Source organism: Buceros rhinoceros, unplaced genomic scaffold (genome assembly GCF_000710305.1).
Source record: "Buceros rhinoceros silvestris isolate BGI_N320 unplaced genomic scaffold, ASM71030v1 scaffold8886, whole genome shotgun sequence".
In the NCBI taxonomy this organism is placed as follows: domain Eukaryota; kingdom Metazoa; phylum Chordata; class Aves; order Bucerotiformes; family Bucerotidae; genus Buceros; species Buceros rhinoceros.
The window spans coordinates 52,922-73,614 of record NW_010415883.1 but is presented as its reverse complement, the minus strand read 5'-3'; the positions used below and the strand labels follow the sequence as shown (position 1 = coordinate 73,614).

Below are 20,693 nucleotides of genomic sequence, written 5' to 3'. Positions count from 1 at the left end.
TCTGCTGCTGAAGTGGCAAAGCCTTGCCGGTTTGCAAGGAGTTAAAGCTCTCAGCAGGAAAGTGGGAGGAACTTGAGCAGGCTTTTAAATTCGAGGCAAAGAGCAAACCATTGCTTCTTACTTACTGTTGAGTGTTGACAGGCACATAAAAGCTGATAATGTAAGTCCAGGGGTTTAAGAGACTTAGTAGGGTTGCTTTTTTGTGTATGACTGTATTTTAATGCCTCATTAAAGAAGCAGAGCCCTTTGAAATTCTTTACTAGATGGTGTTTAAAAAAAGGTGAGATGGTTGGATAAAAATGTCAGTGTTTAAAAACTAAGTCGTCTTAACCTCCATCTCTAATTTCAGATGGATAAATGAAATGATGGGAGTTAACAGTTCTGACCTGTGAATGATGCAGCAGTAATATCCAGGGACTGAAACTTCCCTTTTCTTATACCGGTTCTCATAGCCCTATGGAAGGGCAAAATAAGTGTTGTCCATGTTGGTTTTGCTCATAGAGAAAGGAAAGGCACAAAAAGAGGTGTGATTGCCTGAATCTGAACTGCTAACCATCGTTGATCCTGGCTTTCAAGGTTTTTATCCTGATTTGTTTTAAAGTAGAATTTCCCACCAGACAGAAATTCTCGCTCTTCTACTTAATGAAATGTAGCTGTGGTATACTATGTGTTTTTCTAGTTTTGGAATTCTTTTTTTAAAGGTCCTCTAATTCAACCTGAATTCAAAATGGATACTTTGCTGTGCTGCTTTGAGAAATATGAGTATGCTGTAAAACAAGTCAGTCCTTTAATTTAAAAAAAAAAAGGCAAAAATGCAAAGGGAATGGTGAACCTAAACCCAAAATTGTTGTTTGTTTAGTATAACAGCTTTAGCATCGCGCAGTGTACTCTGCTTTTGTCCCAAAACAAAACTTTATTTACATGTAGATAGCAGCCATTGTGGGTCTCTGCTTCTGTTATTAATTTTATCATACAGTTCTTAGATAAACACATTAATGAAGGATACCTCTTACTACATGCACCAGTTTGCTTATCTGATACTTGAATTGCCTGAATACTTACTTGTAAACTTTCTAAAAGCACATCACTCTTAACGAAAGTTTAAATAGCTATACAGCCATTTTGATGAGCTTCAGAGTTTCTCCAGTATGATAACGCTGTAATACTTTTTCAGTATGCAAAGAATTATTACAGGAGTCTCACAATTGCTTTCCTGACCAAAGAACTAGGTTCAGACTGTGTGAGCTAGCTCTGGTTTTTGTTACAGAGGATTATTATTTTATGCTTTCTCCTGTAATTACTTGGTATGACTTGGCTCTTCCTAGAGGATCTGTAGTTCCTTTTTTTCTTCTTGCAGAACACCTAGCTTAGTGATGCCCAGCCTGGTAACACTCAGTGCCATGAAAAGCAAGTAAAAGCTAAATCTGAACTACCAAAATTAATTAAATTAATTGCTGCAGCCGTAAGCTTTGATCGCTTGATAAATAGCAATATCCAGTGTTCCTCAGTGAAATTTCCATTTTTGGTTCAAATTAGTTAGAAACCATTTGAAGCTAGTGATGTGTTAGGGTACACCTACACAGTGAAACATTTTTTGGTTTGTAAATGACAGTTGCTTAGATGTGATGATCCAAACAGCAACATTACAAATGCAAAATTAGCTTAGCTTCTGTTATGGTTTTTTTTTTAAGTGGATTTTGCACAAATAATGGTCAGGTTTAATTGAAAGAGGATGTAAGGTAGGCTTGTCAGTGTATTTGTTTTCTGCAAAACGATTTTTGACATTCTGATACTATTTTTGGGGAATTTTTTTTCTAGACATACGTCAACTTGGCAAATTTATCTTTTATTGTTTTTTAAACTGTTATGTAACCAGGCAGACTTTCATGAAGGCATCTTAAGTAAAAAAACCTCTTTAGTCACAAAGTGAATCTATTATTTTAAATATCAGGAGAAGCTCCATCCTTTTACACAGTTCTGTTTCATTTGGTCTAGAAAGTACAGTAGAGTTTTCTAAACTATCCAGAACTGAAATTTGGTGGTTTGGTTTGTTCTTTCTCATTTTGTCTTTATTTTTTATTTTTTCCTTAAAGTTGCCTACTGACAAACATCAGGTTGAAGGCTGAGCATCTCTCTTGTTCATTACCAAAACCCAAAGAATGATCACTGAATTATCAGTCTAGGTTGGAAGAGACTGTGGCAGCCATCTGCTTCAAACCCTTGCAGGGCCATCAAGAGCGGGTTGATTTGGGGGCACATGCAATTAAGATTTTAAATATCTCTGAGGATGGAGACTCTGCAGCCTCTTTGAGCAACTATCTTCCAGTGTTTGACCACTGTTATAGTGAAAAGTAATTTCCTGATGCCTAGCTGAGATTGCCCATGTTCCAGCTTGTGTCCATTGCCTCTTGTCCTTCTTCCACTGTGCATCTTCCTCTTCCCTTCAGCCTTCTGTTGGGTAGTTGCAGACAGCAATGAGGTCCTCCTTTAGCCCACCCTTCTCCAGGCTGAGAAAATCCCATACCACCAGCCTCCCCACGCATGTTATGTGCGTCAACCCCCGACTATCTTATATGGAGAAAATAGAAGTGGTATTTTGTTTTAGTTAGCCAGGTTATGCTGTTTACATTGGTAGAAATTATCTCTGTTTTTTGTTATTCATCTTCAGGGCAAAAGAGGTAAATTTAATTTTTATGCCTTCTTGGTGCCTAGTGCTTTCCAAACCTGTGGTCTTTGGGCTCTGTCAGTTTGTTGCTTACTTCTAAGGACGCCAGGAAACGTAATAAGGAAATGTAAAGTTGTGCCAGTAAACCGAAATTATGGATATCCTCAGCTCAAGTAGAAGTATTTTTATCTTGGTAAAATGTTGAAAAACATTGCTATCAGTTAATGTAATATTCCATATATAAGTTAATGTTACTGCCCCTTATATCCAAGGAGGATGGAAGAAGCAGACAAACCTGCGTCCAGAGTCTTAACTGCTGAGGGTGACGGTACTCTTGGAAAAAGATCGGGGTTTTTTGTTTGTTTATTTGGGGTTTTTTTGTATTTTCAGTGTTTAGCAGAGGTAACAGAAGCGCTCAGTTATCTCAATAATCAGGGCCAAGCTGAATTGGATAGCATATGGATATGTCATAAGGAGGTGAATTCGTAGTTTTTAGAAGTGATGAGCACAAACAAGCAGAGCAGGGGGAAGGCAAGAGGATAAAAAAGTGAGAACATTTTCAGCAGATGGGTGAAACTTGAAGCCCATCATGGAGCTTTTGATTTGGAAAAATCATGAAAACGCAGGCAAGTTCTCTGTGAAAATGCTTTCGTTAACATAAAATTAAGCTGTAAGACTGCTCTGTCCTTGTTGAAAAGTTTGGATAGGACAATGAAGTTACAACCTAAGGAATTTTTTTCAGGAGCTAGTGCCTCTCTCCTAAAAGGGAGTGTATGCTGAAATTTCTGTTAGGATTCGTACTGGACTTAATGGCTTGCTTGGAGCTTTTGGGGGATTTTTTGGTTGTGGTCGTCTTTAAAGTCTTCTTACGACTTCTGAAAGACATTTGGTTACTAATACTGGCCTTAGTCTCACTTCTGCATACAATAGGTGCTATATAGCCTTTGTTGCTTCTTCCAAACACAAAATGGACGTGGTTCACATCCGAATGGAAGTGAGATGCTCCAGCCTCCTGTTCTTCTGCCCTGTGACTACCTCTAAGAGTTCTGGCACCCCACTGGGGCTGCTGCAGTATAGTCTCTTTTTTGCCTGGAGATGTGTTGAGTCAACTAATTAATTTTATGAGAGTAGCCCACAAATATCATAAGATTTTGCTCCCCATTGATGTGCTTCAGATGTTAGTATGTTACCTGGAGGTGAGAAACCATTGTGAAGGCATCCATTTCTATATAAAGGTACAGCTGTATTGCACTTCTTTAAAAGATCAGTTTGTACTACAAAAAAATACACCCTGATTTTTGGAACTTTAAAAATGACTTATGAACAGCGTTTTCTGAAAAACTGACTGTAGATGCAGACCAATAACAGATTGGCATGCATATGTTGTATGGTATCTTGCCAGAAATCAGAAGAACTGCTCTAGAAGCTGTTCCAGTTCAGTGGGTCAAAAATCCACTTAGTATGAAAGGCTACCTGTAAATTTGCACTATTGACTATAATGGCTCCAATTTTAGAAGACAGAGGTAACAGAGAGCACTTCCAGTTGGGATAATTCAAGAATACTACATGCTCGGATGGCTAAAATAATGTGCTTTCTGCTACTACTTCATGCTACTTAAAAAAGAAAAAAATAGGTGAGGAAAAGGTGGGAAAAAACTCAATTTGGCAGTAAATTTCAACTATATGAGGTCACTCTTTGGTTACAATAAGCTGATGGTTAGCCATCTTACATACAGGTGTGTGACCTGCTGGGGGGAAAAAAAAAAAGCCTAACATGATTACTAGGCAGCATTTGGGAAGGAACCAGAAGCTTCTACACCAGAATGTATCTAAATTGTGGCAGCAGCAGTATACCACTTTGAGTTTGATTTTAATTTTTTCCCCATCACCTTTTCAATTTGTCCTAGAATTACAGATTAGAAGGTAAAAACTTCAACAGGCCCTAAAAGCTAGGGAACTGTTTTGTTATTACAAATTTTAATATGAAATTTCAGATAGGAAAATACATGTACTTTTGCAGTGCGTGTAATTTAGTTTTATAAATTGGAAAATCTGCTGTTACCTAGCAGTTAATGACTATTTTTTTTCTAACATTTGGAATGCAGGACCTGATTTGATAAGCTGATAAAAGAAAACAAAACCTAGAACGTGTTGGAAGCATTCAAAGTGAAAATTACAGTTTAGGTAGTTTTGGGGGTAGATAGTTAGACATTTTAATTGAACTAAAATAGTTTTATACTAATACAGTACTGTTGTGGGAGTACATTTTATGGTGCATTTGAAATTGAAGTATTTAAGTGGGGGAAAATGTATGTTAATGCTTTGCAAGAAAGTGATTTTTTTTTTTTTAAATATACCATCTATCTAAGCAAAGGAGCTGTTAAAGAAATAGAGCTCTCAAGTCTGTAGTGGAGAGTAAAGTGCAAAGTTTAGGATAATTTCTTTGAGCCAGGAGTCTGCTTTTATCACTTTGCGTAGTATATTAAGCTGCTGTAGTAAACAATCATGTGAATTCTGAAGTACATTTGTATTCCTGGACAGTTAAAGTGGAATCAGCCCCTGTCAGTGTAAAAAAAGGTGTTGAGTTAGTCTGGATGCTGAAAATCCAGTGTTTTTAACATCTCCATGACAGGGATAACAGAAATGAATCCAGATGATGATTTCACTTACCCACATGGAGATGGAGGCATTGAATTTGATATGACAGCTTTGGTTGCACGCAGTCAGTGCTGGCTGATGTTAAGCACCAGAAACCCCTGCTTGTCCATTACAATTCAGCAGTAATCTGCAGTTGGGCTAGCTCAACGTAGTTAATTGGTCAAAATTACCATTTTTATTGAGTTTAATTTTGTCTTTGGGTATTTTTGCTGAATTTGGAGTAACGAGTCCTGTAAAAAAATAAGCTACCACTTACACATGCATTCACACACACACAAATATCAGAAGAAGTGAATTCTGGCAGGTTTTTTTGTGTTAAATGCAAGTGTATATGAGCAGCCACATTTTTCAGGTGCAGGTGAAACTGATCTTAGTCTAAATGGATCAGGTGGACTAATGGAGGGGTTTGGACTCTTTTGAATGAATTTGTTTTAAAACAGTAGCAGTACCACATGATAGAATGCAGATAAATTGCACTGACCTGAACTGCTATCTTTTTTCAAATCAATCCCCCCCACCCTTCTTGAGTCGTGTAATACAATCCCATTATCTTCAAATTACGTGCTCCATTTCTACTTCACCAGCTTCAGTTTGACTGTTAAACCAAATACTTTCCTTGTAATATTTTAAGAAGGAAAGAATCTAATTTAATGGGGTTTTTTTATTATTCAGAATTGCAGAGTTGTGACTGTGGTCCGTGTTTTGCAAGGAATTAAGAGGCAGGTTTCTAACCTGTGGTAAAAGGTGGCTCTAACAGCCCTTCCTCCTCTTACTGTTTTGTTGAGGGGAGTTCGGGGGATGAGTATCTTTCCTTTACAGTCCTTAGTAATCAAACTATTCCAACGTTTTACTTAATTTACAGCATGGCTGTTGTAAAACTGTTTCAACGCATTTTCTTGACAAAGCAACAGGAAGATGAAGAGGTGAGTGTAGTGCTTGTACTTCCAGGGTGTTGTACCTCTTCTAGGTGCAGCCAAGTATTCAGACTATCCATCGTTCCACGTCTTAGCTGAGCAGATGCGATATTGACATACGTTTTTCAAAATAAAAAGTCATCATTATAAAACACTTAGTCCCAGACTGTAGAAGGATGGAAATAAACTCTAATTTGCTGTGTATTTGAAGTTCGCAACAGTAAATAAAAAATAACAAAACTAAAAATCCAAACAAAAAAAAAAGCCAGCCCAAACCTTGGATAAACCCTAACAATTCCAGTAAAACAAGATAATGCAAAATATTATTACGTGAGTGTTTTTTGACATGTCTGTATGCGCATGTCTCTGAACATGTTTGCTTTTGCACAAGTTTATTGTACTTTTTCTGTGACCAGCAGCAGCAAGGGCTGGCTGCTCCACCCAGTGGGTAATCTTGCAGCTGAACAACACACCAAGAGGCTGGGACATAGGCATGGATCTCACTGAGGAGTACAGTCCCATGCTCCCTGAGCAAGGACAGAAGAGCAGGTCTGATGACAGTGACCAGGGTCAGCCAGCCAAGTCCACAGGAAAGAGGCAGGTCCAAGGTAAGGCTGGAAAGACAAGTCAGGGAGTTGAGGTCACGAAGATGCAGGCTTCCCTACTGCATGGCTAAGGCAAGAAGGATTGAGGACCTAAGATGAGGCTTCTCCCAGCTCTTTGTCCTGCAGCTCGTTGCCTGGACTGTCATCTCTTGTTCCCATGGATGGGTCATGAAGAAGAGGTTGCAGAACCTGGTAGTGCACTTAGAGTCGTGAAGCTTGTGGAAAATGTGGAGTTGTTTCAAATGGTGAAATCCTGTGGAAATCATTCTGGTTGCATTTCCACTGAGGTTGAGATCAGGTCTTGCTTGGCAGTTGGCAAGGTGCTGGAGTTTCCTAGTCACAATGGTGAAACCACTATTCTCATCAGTAGTTTAATTTGACCAACTGGACTTCCTTCTTTGCCTTTTCTTCTGTGTGAGATTTATTTTAAATGACTTTCAAAAAAAAAAAGAAAAAAAGGCGCTTCTTATTGCAGCCATTTAAAGGAAACAGTTTCCAAATGCATGAAGAGAAGTGCTTAACCGTTAACAAAACAAGGCTTTCTAAACGTATCACTTTTTGTCTGAGCAGAATGATGGAATTTGCATATTCAGGTTTAAAATCCTTATTTCTTTGTACTAAAATATTTCACACTCTTTGCATTAGTGCAATAGTTTTGCTTCATTTAATCCAAGTTGTAGCTATAACGCTCATATGTTCCTCTTCAGGGCCTTAAGTGTGATGAATATAGAAGCAGAGACTGCCAGAGTTTGAAAAGGTTATTGATGCATGTGGAACTCTTGTTAACTTAGGATAATTAATGTCTTTCCAAATTTGTCTTTTGTACATCAGCACACTGGAAAGTCTACAGGAATCAAAGGACCAAAACCTCCCACTGTAAACTAGGGGTACCACAAGGTATCTTCATTTTTACTTAGAGGCAGCGCAGGGACCTACAATTACTTGGTTTAGAACTTTCCGATTTATTTAAAAATTGAGTTTCAAAGCTTAGTTTTTTAAAAGATTAACACAAATGACAGCATGGATTTCTGCAAATGAATATTTAAAATCATCTTCAGCCTGTTGTTCAGGCTTTGGTTCAAAAAATGCAAACACAGAAATGGTTGTATCTTTTCCTAGCTTTAGATCTTGTGCTCTTACGGCTCCAGACACTGGAGCATTCACATTTTGCCTTTTTAAAATTGAAGCAATTAAACAGATTTAAAAGCTTCTGTTTATCAGCTACTTTGATTAAATATCAGTTTGGTATCAAACTACAGTTGCTCAGAGAGGTTGTGGAATGTCCACTGTTGGAGATACTCAAACCTCAGCTGGCCATGGCCCTGAGCAACCTGACCTGGATGGACCTTCTTTGGCAGGCGGTTGGACCAGATGGCATTCAGATGTTGTTTTCATCACAAATTATTCTGTAACTTTGAAACAGCTTCCTTTAAAAAAAGTCTAAACAAACAAAATAACTTCTGGCTACTGAAGGATGTTGATGATTCTCTGTGTTTTTACTGTGTGTGTAGTTCATAGACTTGTGAGTAGCTGTGGAAGTTCAGCTACAGGTTTAATACGAAACTACATATTAAATTGTGCATTTTTTTATTTTAATACCTGACAGGAGATGATACAGGTAGAACTGAACAATACATTGGAGTGACTTCTAGTACGTAATTAATTGGATACCTTTTGATGGTTAAATGGTAGGCTAAAACACTTAAGATTTGTTCATGGACTGTGAACGGTCTTTAATGTCTGAATTGGGTGATCTGACTACAGGTGAGACTTGCGTCAGTAACATTGTAGATTAATGGGTGATGAGATCTAGTGAGGAATGAGGAAAAACACTGTCCACTAAGCATATATAGGAGCTTGCAAACCATAGATAGTTGTGAAAAGATAGTACAGGGTATGTGTAAAAAGGCAGTGGCAAACAGGATACCACGTTGTGTGCCATCAAAGAATCAGTAGATGCACAGTAGGCAATCTTCCGGTCAGCTGCCTGCACTGTGTAATCTGACATGCACTCTAGTCAGAAAAGCATCTGGTATTATTTGCCAAGTCATAATGGCATCGATATACAGTATGAATTTGAGAAGATCAAGTAGTATAGAGAGTTCTCTTAGTTTTCTACTAAATAACTATACTAATGCAGTAGTCTGTGTTTTCCAAGTCATAGCAAAAACTAAGTATATATCTCCTGCTTGGACTGTTGGGAGGGATATTTGTACTTGCATGAACTTGTGAGGCATGTGTGTAGCTTTTAATCTCTAAAGTAGACAAGGGAATGCAAGCACCTTGGATATAGCCCTTACTCTATTCCTAGCTGGCTTGATGAATTTTTAAATTTCATTGCTGTGGGTTCCTTTGCCATATATAATGCCAGTAATTAAACATTGTATTTAGTCGGAATTTACCATCTTTTCACTTTTTGATGTTTGATTTTCTTGAGCTGGTATTTTTCTTCTGGGCCTCAGCTAAGAAGGGTTTACAAGGCGCAAAGTTGAGGGGGCCAGATGCATTGTTCCTTCAAGATACCTAATGTGTGATAACAAACTAAGATTACAGTGGCATAATCCGAGGACACTCTGTAACTTTCATATTATGAAATATGAAATAAATATTATGAGGAGCCTGGCCTCATCAAAATTTGAGAATTTGAGACTGCTTTTATACTAGCTAAGATTTTCCTATCTCTTACCTCACATCAAGTAAGAAAGATCTTTTTCCTCTGACAAAGACAAATCTGGAGTCCAACCAAACATAGCATTTGGTAAATGGTGACTTGTTCCTAATGTCATCCAAACAATATCAGTGTCTTCCTCTGGGGAAATTCAGGAGATGGGATGAGATGGAAAGAGGAAGCAGATGAGCATCTGATTTCTGTGCAAGAAACAGATACTGGAGCTGTTCTGGGAATATCTTCATTCCTCTGGAAAAGCAGAGTGGTCACTTGCTACCAGGCAGAGACAGACTTAATTTCTCCATGTTTACGGGCAAGAGGGGCTGTTGTCTTCATGCTGGTTGTCACCTTTGAAGGAAACTGACAGAAAGCAGGAACTTTATAAAGGTGATCTTCAATGACATGTGGCAAAGTGCCTCAAGCTGTGTCAGTAGGAAGCATCCTAAATAACAGACTTTCAACAGTGGAGCAGAACCTCACTCTGAACCGATTGACTTTCCCTGCCGTTGCCTTGAGAGCAGAATTTCGCTCCTGGAGAATGCAGGTGAACAAGATGCAAACCGGCTGTGATGGAGCTTGAAGACATGAATGGGCAATGCTGTCCTGGAGGCACTGATACTGCTTGGCGAAAATTCTCATAGGACATTAGGGCTTGAAGTGTTGCATTTTAGGAATTTAAGGTTAACTGAGATCAGTTTTTTTGTTTGTAGGTTTTGCTCTTTCACCACTGATTCCCTGCGATCAGTGGGTAGTGTGTTTTTAAAGATGAAACTACTGACTCTATTGTGCTGACCGTGTTGCAGTATCAGCTCTTCTCTCTGAAGCTCCCTTACTGTAGAACAAGCCGTCCTTGTGGGTAACACCAACCACAGTACTTTTGGGTCTGTGCAGCAGGTCACCTGCCCCTTTCACCTCCTTGGGACCATTTTTCTCTATGTCTTTATCTTTCATTCACTTGGATGCTTCCTGACATCTTCCTGGCTTTCAACCATGCCACCTTGATCTCACTTTTTCCTGCTTCCTTTCCTAAGCATGAGAGTTCCACCCTGGCTAGGTTTTCCCAGGTCAGCAGAGCCACTGTTCCCGAGTGTCGTGGGATGAACCGGAAGACAGAACTCGCACAGGAGATGGGACCTCATGGCCCCAAGGAGTTGGCTCCCACCTTTGCTTGTGGAGCTGGGATGAGCTGGAAGGCAGCTCCCAGGCCTGCCTGTAGGCAGAGGCTGGCTCCAGCAAGGTGGCTCCCAGCTTGTTCTGCACACAGGCAAGCACAAAACTCTGCTGATTTCCTTGGCCCCAGGCACAAGCCACGCCTGGGAACTGGCTTCAAACTCTGCTGCTTGCAGAGACAGACAGGAACTCAGTGTTCAGGCTCCTGGTCTTTCTTCCACAAAGCGTGAAGGGAGCAGGAGACCAGCGCCTGGCTCTGCCTGTGGGTAGGGAGCGTCTCCTGGGAACCAGCTCTCCATGCCCGCAAGAACTGGCAGGAGTCAAGAACTGGCTGTTGGCTGGTGTTGCTGGAGGAGTCATACGGCAATTAGGAAGGTGTGTAACAGTTGGGAGCCTCTGGTCTTGAGCTTGTCTCTGGAAGGTAACTTTGCCCTGTATTTTTGGCTGAGACAGACTGTCACATTGAAGTGGGCGCCATACTTCCTCAGATCTTTCTGTTTCCATTAATTAAAGTAAGTATCTACAGAACAGTTCCAGCAATATATGGTTGTTATTACTGATTGTACAACTTGGTGTGTTACAAAGTTATTTCTTTACCAAAAATGTCGTGTATTACCAAAATGTCTGCCAAGCCCATAGTAAACTATTGCCCAGTTACAACTACTAAACTGAACTAAACAATGAAGCTTGCATTTAGGTGTGATCAAACAAACTTGTCACACTGTCCATCTCATTATAGCAGAGGTCTAGGGTTAAAGTCTGCCAAGTGCTGGAGATGGTGATAAGTTTGTGTTGCTGTCCTGCATGTGCCCCCCATCCCTTGTCCTGCATGTCTATGTCATTGTCCTTGTAAGGTAACTACAAAAAAGTGGATCTTGAAATATTGGCATTTTTGTAGTTGATTTGTTTGAGTATGGAGAACTCTGGAAATAATACAAAAGCTGAATTACAGTGACACAAAAATTTCATTGTTAGCAGCTTGAAAAGATTAGGCTGAAAATTGATTAGCTTTAGTCATCTTTTTATAAGTTGTCTTTTAATTTTAATCTTTTCTTGTTTGACTTTGAAACTTGAAATATCTAGTTGAGACTCTTCTCGTCAAATGCTGTGAGTATAAAACTTCACAAATAGAAAGATTATTTGGAAACTGGTTTTGAGGGTGTACAAAACTTTATGATGATTTTGGTAAAAAAAAAAAAATCAGGTTTGCTTTACAATATGTTACTAATTCTTATGAACGGTGTTTGCCTGTTTGAAAATACCGTGTTTGTTTATATGCTTGTCTCTATTGCTCTTTTATTATTAAACAAACATCTTTTCTTTTCTTCCCAGAGGATGCTAAGCAAGTTTTTGGCCAGACCACGATTCATCAGCACATTCCTTTTAACTGGAATTCAGAGTTCGTACAGCTGCATTTTGGAAAGGATAGAAAAAGACACCTAACATATGCGGAATTCACTCAGTTTTTACTGGTGGGTCTAATACAATACAGTTTGTCAAGAGTAATAAGAAGGATGCAAGAATCAAAGTAGTTGCAGACTTGCCAAATACCATATGTCAGCTTTTACACTCAAGAGTGCTGGACTTCAATAGCGTGCTGATAAATAGGATACATCTATGGTAAAACTGCTGATTCAGGCTAGCTGGTTTTTTTCTTTTATTTTTGACACCTCTGTGCAGAAGGTGATCTTTTATGCACTGTTGTAGAAATTAAAAACCTAGACCTCTAAGTCTGAAAATCTCCTGTGTATTTAAATCCATGAGTCAAAGAATGTTAAATAACGGTATTGAACGTTTTGGACCCAGTCACCAGACTAGTATTAAGAACCACTTCTGTCTGTAAACAGCATGTTTACCAAACATGCGTTTAATTCAGCGGTGATGCCCGATAAAGATGTTTTGCTGCTAGCCCTTTCCACATCTTTACTTTTGACCTTTTTTGAATTAAGAGTATCTCAGGTAGGAAAATGCTTTTTAGCTTTGCTTGAGATATATAGAGAATAAAACAGTATCTTTCTTTTACAAGGAATTCTTGGCTATTAATACTTCAGGGTACTTTGTTACAGAAAGTAAAATATTGTGCTGATAAAAAATAAACATTATCTGTGTTTCAGCAGTACAGTTAAAAATAGTCTTCAGTAGGAAAAGTGATCCTTGAAGTGGTGAAACACCTGAGTTTCTTATTTGTATTCCTTCTGAATACTTAATGCCTGTATTAGTATTTACACTACAGAGTTTTAAAATGGGAACCTGCTTCAAGACTGCAAGGTTTCTTTTTTTCTTGTTTACACAAGTATGTTAGTTCACAGTAGGAGGTGGTATCATTTTGATGAGGAATAATTAAGATAATGCTATTGAGACAAATGTTTCAAATTGACTTTGTAGAATGGAGCCTAATTAACTTTGTATGAAGAGGACGTCAGGAATCACATGATTAAATCGTGTTCGCTTGGGTTTTTGCATTGACTGTTGTACCTCCTAAGAGGCTAAGACACAGACAAGTTTTGTGACAGAATAGTGGACTAGAAACTCTTTTGAATAAAAAAGCAAATGTGTTACTTGACTAGGAAAAAACTGCCCACATGTGTGGTGTTCTAGTAGCGCCTTCCAACTACAGAATAAACCCTGGATATGTGATTTTGGTGGATTAAAATCACAGTCTTAGCAGAGTGCAAATCCTGTTTGCCTCCTGCATCTGTTTGTTTAGAGATCTGATGAAAACCTGAAGAAAACCCCAGAATGAAAAGGATACAATATTGTACAAGGATCCCTTGAAGTTGTTTATTTCTTTTATTGGGGGAGTGGGTTTTAGGGTTTTTTTGTTGGTAGTGGTGGCTTTTTTTTTTTTTTTTTTTTTTTTTTGGTGAAAAAGATGGGGGAGTGGGGGTGGACAGTGAGAGAGGTTGAAACTACAGACCTAAAAGAGCCCATAGCCTCATGGCTGGATATTTGGAAGAATTGAGTTTGTGTCTTCGGGTTGTTCTGTGTTTTTTCTTAAAATTAGGAAAAGCAATAGCAGAGACAAGATTTTTCTAACTGTGGAGATAAGTCCTGACTACTAGGCCTTCTCATCCTGTGCTGGGGTGTTCCTCTTTCCTTGTCTGAAAGGACTTTTCTTGGATGTGATCATATGCTGGGGAGAATTGTATTTGGTTTTGGTGTGTTTTGCCCCTGCCTCTTTTTTTTAAAAATCACCTCTACTGCAAAAGTGACTTTAGCTAGTTGCAGTGCAGAGTAAAAGGTTGTGTTGGAACATGTCAGTGGACCTCATGAGCCAGACAGACCTTTTGGTGATTTCATATAGGATAGAAAGAGGTGAAATGCATTCAGGAAAAGTTCTAAGGATGCTAATGAAGATCCTTTCAGCATTGGTGCAGGCAGCAAGGACGTTCAAATAAATTAAGTGTCCTAAGACTCCAGTGAAGTTGTCTGCTATCAGTACGGTCTGCTTACTCAGTCACGGTAATTTGGTACATCTGTTTACCCACTTTCTAGAACTGCAAATCTTTGAAACACATAGGTTTCCTTGCTGATTCTTGCCTTGCAGCATTGTTAGAGATACTGAAGTTTGGGCACAGAAATGACTCTCAGCACAAATTGGAGAGCTGATGTTCACAGGCATACAAATCTTCCTTTAAGCTCTGTAACCTTTGGTACTCAGCCTTTCCTTCTGACATTATGTCTGTGTATGAGACAGTCTCCTTGGTCTGATGTCTAGACCTTGGACCTTAGACAGCAGGAGACCACAGTGGATACCAAATTACCTTTCTGCATTCCTGATGTGTGAATGCTCTTCACATTGCACTTAACATGGACCAGATGGTTCTGTAAGGCGCTTCAGGTACTGCTTTGTAAGTACAATGCAATTTGCAACTTTTAATGAAATAATCTGGATAGATTCAAATTCATTCATGTTGGGTCCTGTTATGCCGCATAAAGTTGTTACATCGTCTGCTACAGCATTTGGGCTAATTGTCACTTCTGGCAAAGCTGCAGGTATGTGAAAAATCACATTAGTGTGTTTATCCACGCACAAGATTGGATATCTTCTGGATTTAAACAAGAAGAGTTTATATAGGATTTTTAATATTTATATTCTGCCAGCATTTTTTTTGTCTGCAGTAACAGAGATGCCCAAAAGTATAGCCTACTAACTTGCTTGGCTCCAATACAGTCAGCAATCATTTGCATCAACCTAGAGCTCAAGATGTGTTGTTTCACCCTACTGCTCATTTTGCTAGCTTAATATATCTCCACTATATATCCATCACATCTGTATCTGTTTAGATATGGTCATGTTCTATCATCACTTAAGTGGCAAGTCTGCCTCACGAGGAACAACAATTAGCCCCTTTCTCAGCATGTAAAATATATTCTGCAGGATGAATTTTAACGTGTGCTTATATGTTGGCCTGGTAAATCCATTTCCGCATTGTCTGGGCATTCATCTGTGCCCAGCATATTGGCTGATGAAGAAGGACTTTTCATAATTGAACCCTGGGATCTACTCCAGTGGAAAGGATTGTGCTGCATCTAATGATTTGTAGATCCATTGGGATGGAACCCAAACATAAATTTCTACATAAGTGGAAAGTAAAGAAGCTTTTAATGAGCTGTAAGTGAAAGCTGAGGTAAAATCTCTAGATAGGAAATAACTTCATGAAAATTTTGGTGCCAGCATGCCTGCCGTGATGTGCAAATCAATTTTCCACAAAGCGTTATGCTACCTGGGGGAATTTTGGACTTTGAGTATCAAGGGACAAGGTTGTCCTGTAAGTATACGGAAGTTTACAGAAAGTCTAGTCAAAGAAGGTTCTTCAGGATGTGTAATTTGTGTTGCAAAGCAATGTGGATTATATTTCTTTAAACCTTAGTCTATCTAGGTAAACAGTATTGGAGTGAAATAGGTGAAACGATTAAAATGATTGCAAGTCAGATAGCATCTCTAAACACTGACACTTTGCTTTATTGTTTTCCAGTTTATTCTTAAGATGGTATTTTTTCTATTAGCTGCATATACGCAGCATAGGCGATGTTATGAACATCTCATAAGCATTTCTCTGGTAAATTGCTAGTAGCTACTGAGCCTCACTTTGAAATGTAATTAGTCATGCTGTGAGATGTCTCAACTTTCATGCTTAGAGACTAAGGGAACAGATAGCCTTTCTTTTGAGTTAAATGCTTTAAGGAGTTTATTACATTGTTATGCAATGTAAAGTGACAAGAGAAGTGACATCTGTCTGGCTTTTTGTAGCAGGCTTTATAGGTGAAGTTCAGTTGAGGCTAAGTGTGTTACTGTGTAATGGTCTGCATGTTCTTCTATGCCATGTTGCTGCCATGGTCATGGTTTGGGAATGTCATGGTTTGGGAAGGTCCCTGTGTTTTTTTTTTTCTGCTCGGTGCAGCTGGAAAATGTGTAGCACAGCTCAAAATAACCGTACCCTAAAAAGGCTCTTCCTTTCTGAGAAGGTGGATGAAACTTCTCTACCTATTTGCAGTATGCTTAAACCATGTCATTTCTGAACTAAGGAGGAGGTATAAATAGGGAGCTCCAGAAGACTGACGTCCCACAGAGAGTTTTGTCTTGCTGTCTGTCTACAGCTAAGTGGCTCTTTCCTAGCTGATGAGAACATGGGCAAATGGCAGCCCCGAGTCCTTGACCATGTACCCTTAACCAAGTGGAATAATTTTTTCTCTTTGGGTTCTATGGATACCAAGAAGATTGAAAGGAATCACATTAGCAAAGAGAGGATGGGGTGTTCTGGCTTGCACTCAACTGTAGTGCTAACAGCTTTTATGCAATGAGCTGGATAATGACAAGAAACATGCACTTAACATATCTCTCTGGAACATGAGCCCTGCTTTGTTTCGGTGGCCAGGGTCTCAAGGTGGTGCACGTACCTCCAAACTCGCTGACAGATGTACACAGATTGGACTTTCTCAAGGTTTTTTACTGCAGTTTAGTGCTGGATCCTGCCAGCACAACACTGCCAGCAGTTTCAGTGATTAAAATGAATTGAATGAGAGAATGAGAAGAAAGCAACATGTACAGTTTCCCATGTAATCCTTCTGCTAATTAATTTTTTTTTTTTTTACGGTGATGCTGCCACTTAATGACATTTTTGTTCATAGGTTTCCACCTGCCAGGTGGTGAGTACTTAGGGATAGAAAAGTTATTATACATAACTCCTCTTCAGAGCTCTTTGCCTCCCAAGTAGCTACCTGCCTCAAGCTGATGAAGTTTTTTTGTGTTCTTGTGCTCCTCCCACTGTAAACCTCCCAAAATTGCTTGCTTCCAAATTTCTGTTGAAATAATAGTCACAAATGGGAGTGAAGCAAGAGCTTACATGGCTGTATCAGCCAGAGTGAACATGATTGCTGAATTGTAACACCTCCACGTAGGGGGCTGTAACGTAAAGGAAACGTGACAGAACTGAAATTTTACACTTCAAATTGTAAACCCCCACAAGCATTTCTCATCAAAAGCAGAAATTTCTGAGTAATTCTATGAGTGAAACAGTGTTGAAACATAGATCAGTCCTCCCCCCTTCCTCCCCCTTTTCCTCCTTCTGCCAAGACATTAGGAGGTTTTCATCATACGTTTCAGGTCATGGTACAGTGTTTTAATTAGAAGTTAGGACTAAAATTGGACGGGTTAGAGGGCCGAAGTGAACAGACAAGCGTGGTTTGAGTGGCAGCATGCAACGGTGGCTGAATGAGCTGAGTGAGTATAAGGAAGGATGGCGGCTGCAGGCCTCCAACAAGTCTGATCCTATGCCAGCCGAATTTGCCTTCACACTCTATTTCCTTGAATGCTGCTGTGAGATAAATATCGACTTATAGGAGATCAGACTCACTGTGAATACATCGCGCTGGTGTTGGCTTAAGATGTTTTTTAAGGTGTATATTTGCAAATATAATGGAAATAATAAGATACAGTGTCATGATCCACTGGAAGACTTGCTTCGTAGAGCTGACATACTTTTGCTCTGATTCCATTTTCTGAATAACTGATTATAAAAGTTACATAGAGAGTATCCAATTAAAATTAGATTACATGTAGCTGTGTTTTGTTAGGTTTGAGATACCTTGTAGGATTGCATTGTATAAAATCTAACTAATAAGATGATGATTTTGAACCTAACTTTTTTTTCTTCCCCCATGTATTTTCAGGAGATACAGTTAGAACATGCAAAACAAGCTTTTGTGCAGAGAGACAATGCTCAAGCTGGAAGAGTCACAGCTATGGACTTCAGGGACATTATGGTCACTATCCGGCCACACATGCTGACACCATTTGTAGAAGAATGTCTAGTAGCTGTGAGTAGTTCTGGTATCCCAGATGCCGAAGATCTGGGATGCAGATGTGGGATTAATTTTTTATGTACTTCCACTACTGTATGTAGCATGTACTCCAGCTTATGTATGCATGTTTTTAAGTTTAGCAGTTACTATCTACACAAAAGAAAGTTAACCCTTATTGCAGAGTATGTATTCTCAGTGTTCCTGGTCTTCTGAGACGAAAGACAAAGCAGGTAGATGGACCTTAGTAGTGGCCTACTAATGTAGAGTTTGCCTGACTGTTTCCAATCATTCCATCATAGTAGCGTGTGTCACATATGCCCAAATACCATTGCATCCCACTTATGAAGCAATCCCCAGAGGACTTGCTTTGTAATGTCAATTCTAAGCTCCTAAGTGTAATTTCCAAGCAGCCGGGACACTGAGTGAACTGGTGCATCACCCAAAGACATTCAATGTATATTAACTGATATTTGTTGCTCTTGAATGTACACTTCTTTTCGTCTTGAAGTGCATAAATCAAATCTTACAATTCTGCAATTTCACTGAAGAAAGAAAAAAGGTACATTAGGTTTTGACCACAGTTTCTAATCTTGGGAACTTGTAGCAGCCCTTTGCAAGTAATCCAGAATCTGGCCATATCCAAGTTTAAAGAAATCTGTTCTGCTTAGACTTGCAAGGGAGAATTCCAGGGATATGTGTGAACTGCAGACTTTGAGCAGAATATTGGAAGAAGCATACAGCAAAAAACACAGCAAGAAGTCTTAGGGACTGACAATGAGATCTGACACTCTCTTCATTGATTCTCTCCCCAGTCTTGTTATGACGCAGGAAAGCTGATATAGTCTCTCATAAAATGTAAGATAAGATTTTTGATTCTCTCTCCTCCCTCAAGGTCAATTAAATTTTGCCAGTATGTTATAATTATACATTGTTTTCAGAAATCTGCTTCATTACAAATCTTACATCTTAAATAAGGAATTGATCCAATAATTTTTTCTGTGTGCAGACCCAACACCAGTTTAAAATAAAGGTTTAAGCTCAGTTCTCATTTGAGAATGAATAACTGTTCAAACCTTATTGTTCCCATTTTGTTTGACTGCCTGATCTAATCCTGAGAGCTTACTGCTGGTTTTCTATGACTTGAAATGCCTGTGAATTTGAATGTTTCAGTTGACCTTTTTTCAGAATATGTTTTGATTTTGTTGAAATTTTCCATATAGTAATATACTTTACATGTAGAAGTACATTTCCTCATTACTAGAAATAAGCCAACTTATGAAACATTTCCAACTGAAGCACTACTGAAACTTGAACTTTGTAAATTACTACTGGTTATGTTGTTATAATCCTGCATATGTATTTGTTTAGGTTTGTAGGGTGGGGAGAGTTTTATGTTCTGGTTATGATTAGTTTCGGTAACATAAGAATCTTTCATAGTTTTCTTTATTTTGCAGGTTTTTTTTTTAAAAAGCAAGCCTGTGCTACTGTCGCTCTTGTAAAGTAACATTGTTTAAAAACCTTTATTTCAAGGTTTTTCTTAGTCTTACAACAGTCTCTGTTCTCTTTTCTTCTTTTACTGTCTCTGCTCTAGGCTGCTGGAGGTACCACTTCCCATCAGGTCAGCTTTTCCTATTTCAATGGATTTAATTCTCTCCTTAACAACATGGAGCTCATTAGAAAGATCTACAGTACTCTGGCTGGAAATAGGAAAGATGTGGAAGTCACTAAGGGTTGGTAGAAATGTTTGCAGTCTGAAAGTTTCCTTGGGCGTTTGTTTGGGGTGGGTGGAAGGAAAGACCTCATCTGTATGCTTTTAAATCAAGGGGAGAGGGAGAAAGCTTGCCTTGTTAGCATTCCTTGGTAGGCCACTCAGTTTTGTACACTCCTGTTGGAGTCCACCCTCCAGGTTTTTAATTTTGTTTCAATCAGAAAAAGGTTCTAGTAAACTGACGGTGGGGGCAGGGTGAGGAAAGTATGTAAAGATATTTTAAAGTTTAAAAAACTTCCTAGGACTCCTGCCAAATTGGCAGCCTATTAAAGTGACCTTCAAGGGTAGTTGAAGAATTCCATAAACTTGTATTGGCGGCACAGTAAGCTGATCTACAAGCTTGGAACAAGATGTTATCTGCGCTGTCTAACCACTTTTATAGAGAATTCCCTGTGCAATGCCAAAGTTTCATTAATGTGGCCTACTGGGACTATGCATGAAAAGTTCAACATCTCTTGACTCCTGACTTTTTTTTCTGTTTGCTTTTTTATTTGATTTTTTTCCCTCTGACCTGCAACTGATTGATACCGTATGTTAAATATCCTAAATCCTGCTGATAGTGCTAAGCTTTAAGACCAGAGAGTTGTACTTATGTGCATGAAGGATAGACCATCTAAAACATATATTTATGTAGTGGCAGGAACACTCTTGAGGTGGGTCACTTTTATTCCCCTTTTCCTTCCCCCACCAGTGTCTTCTACTTAATACTAAAATATAGAGCAGCTCTGGGGTCCTCTGGATTATTTGTTCTGGTTTTATTAGGTTTTCTTTTTTGTATTTTTATTCTGTTGCAGAGGAGTTTGTTCTGGCAGCTCAGAAATTTGGTCAGGTTACACCCATGGAAGTTGACATCTTGTTTCAGTTAGCAGATCTATATGAGCCACGGGGGTAAGTGGAGAATTATCTATCTATCCTCTCTTTCCTTCTCTCTCCTCCTGGG

At 39.0% G+C, this 20,693-nt stretch overlaps 1 protein-coding gene across 1 annotated transcript in view; it reads left to right on the top strand.

Moving 5' to 3' along the window:
- LOC104494722 (calcium-binding mitochondrial carrier protein Aralar2) overlaps positions 1-20,693 on the top strand; it is a 75,627-nt gene that overhangs the window by 13,687 nt on the left and 41,247 nt on the right. The window contains exons 4-7 of the mRNA XM_010137586.1: positions 12,013-12,152; positions 17,854-18,000; positions 19,577-19,715; positions 20,548-20,641. Coding sequence (XP_010135888.1) covers positions 12,013-12,152; positions 17,854-18,000; positions 19,577-19,715; positions 20,548-20,641 — 520 coding nt within the window. The remainder of the gene's footprint in view (positions 1-12,012; positions 12,153-17,853; positions 18,001-19,576; positions 19,716-20,547; positions 20,642-20,693) is intronic.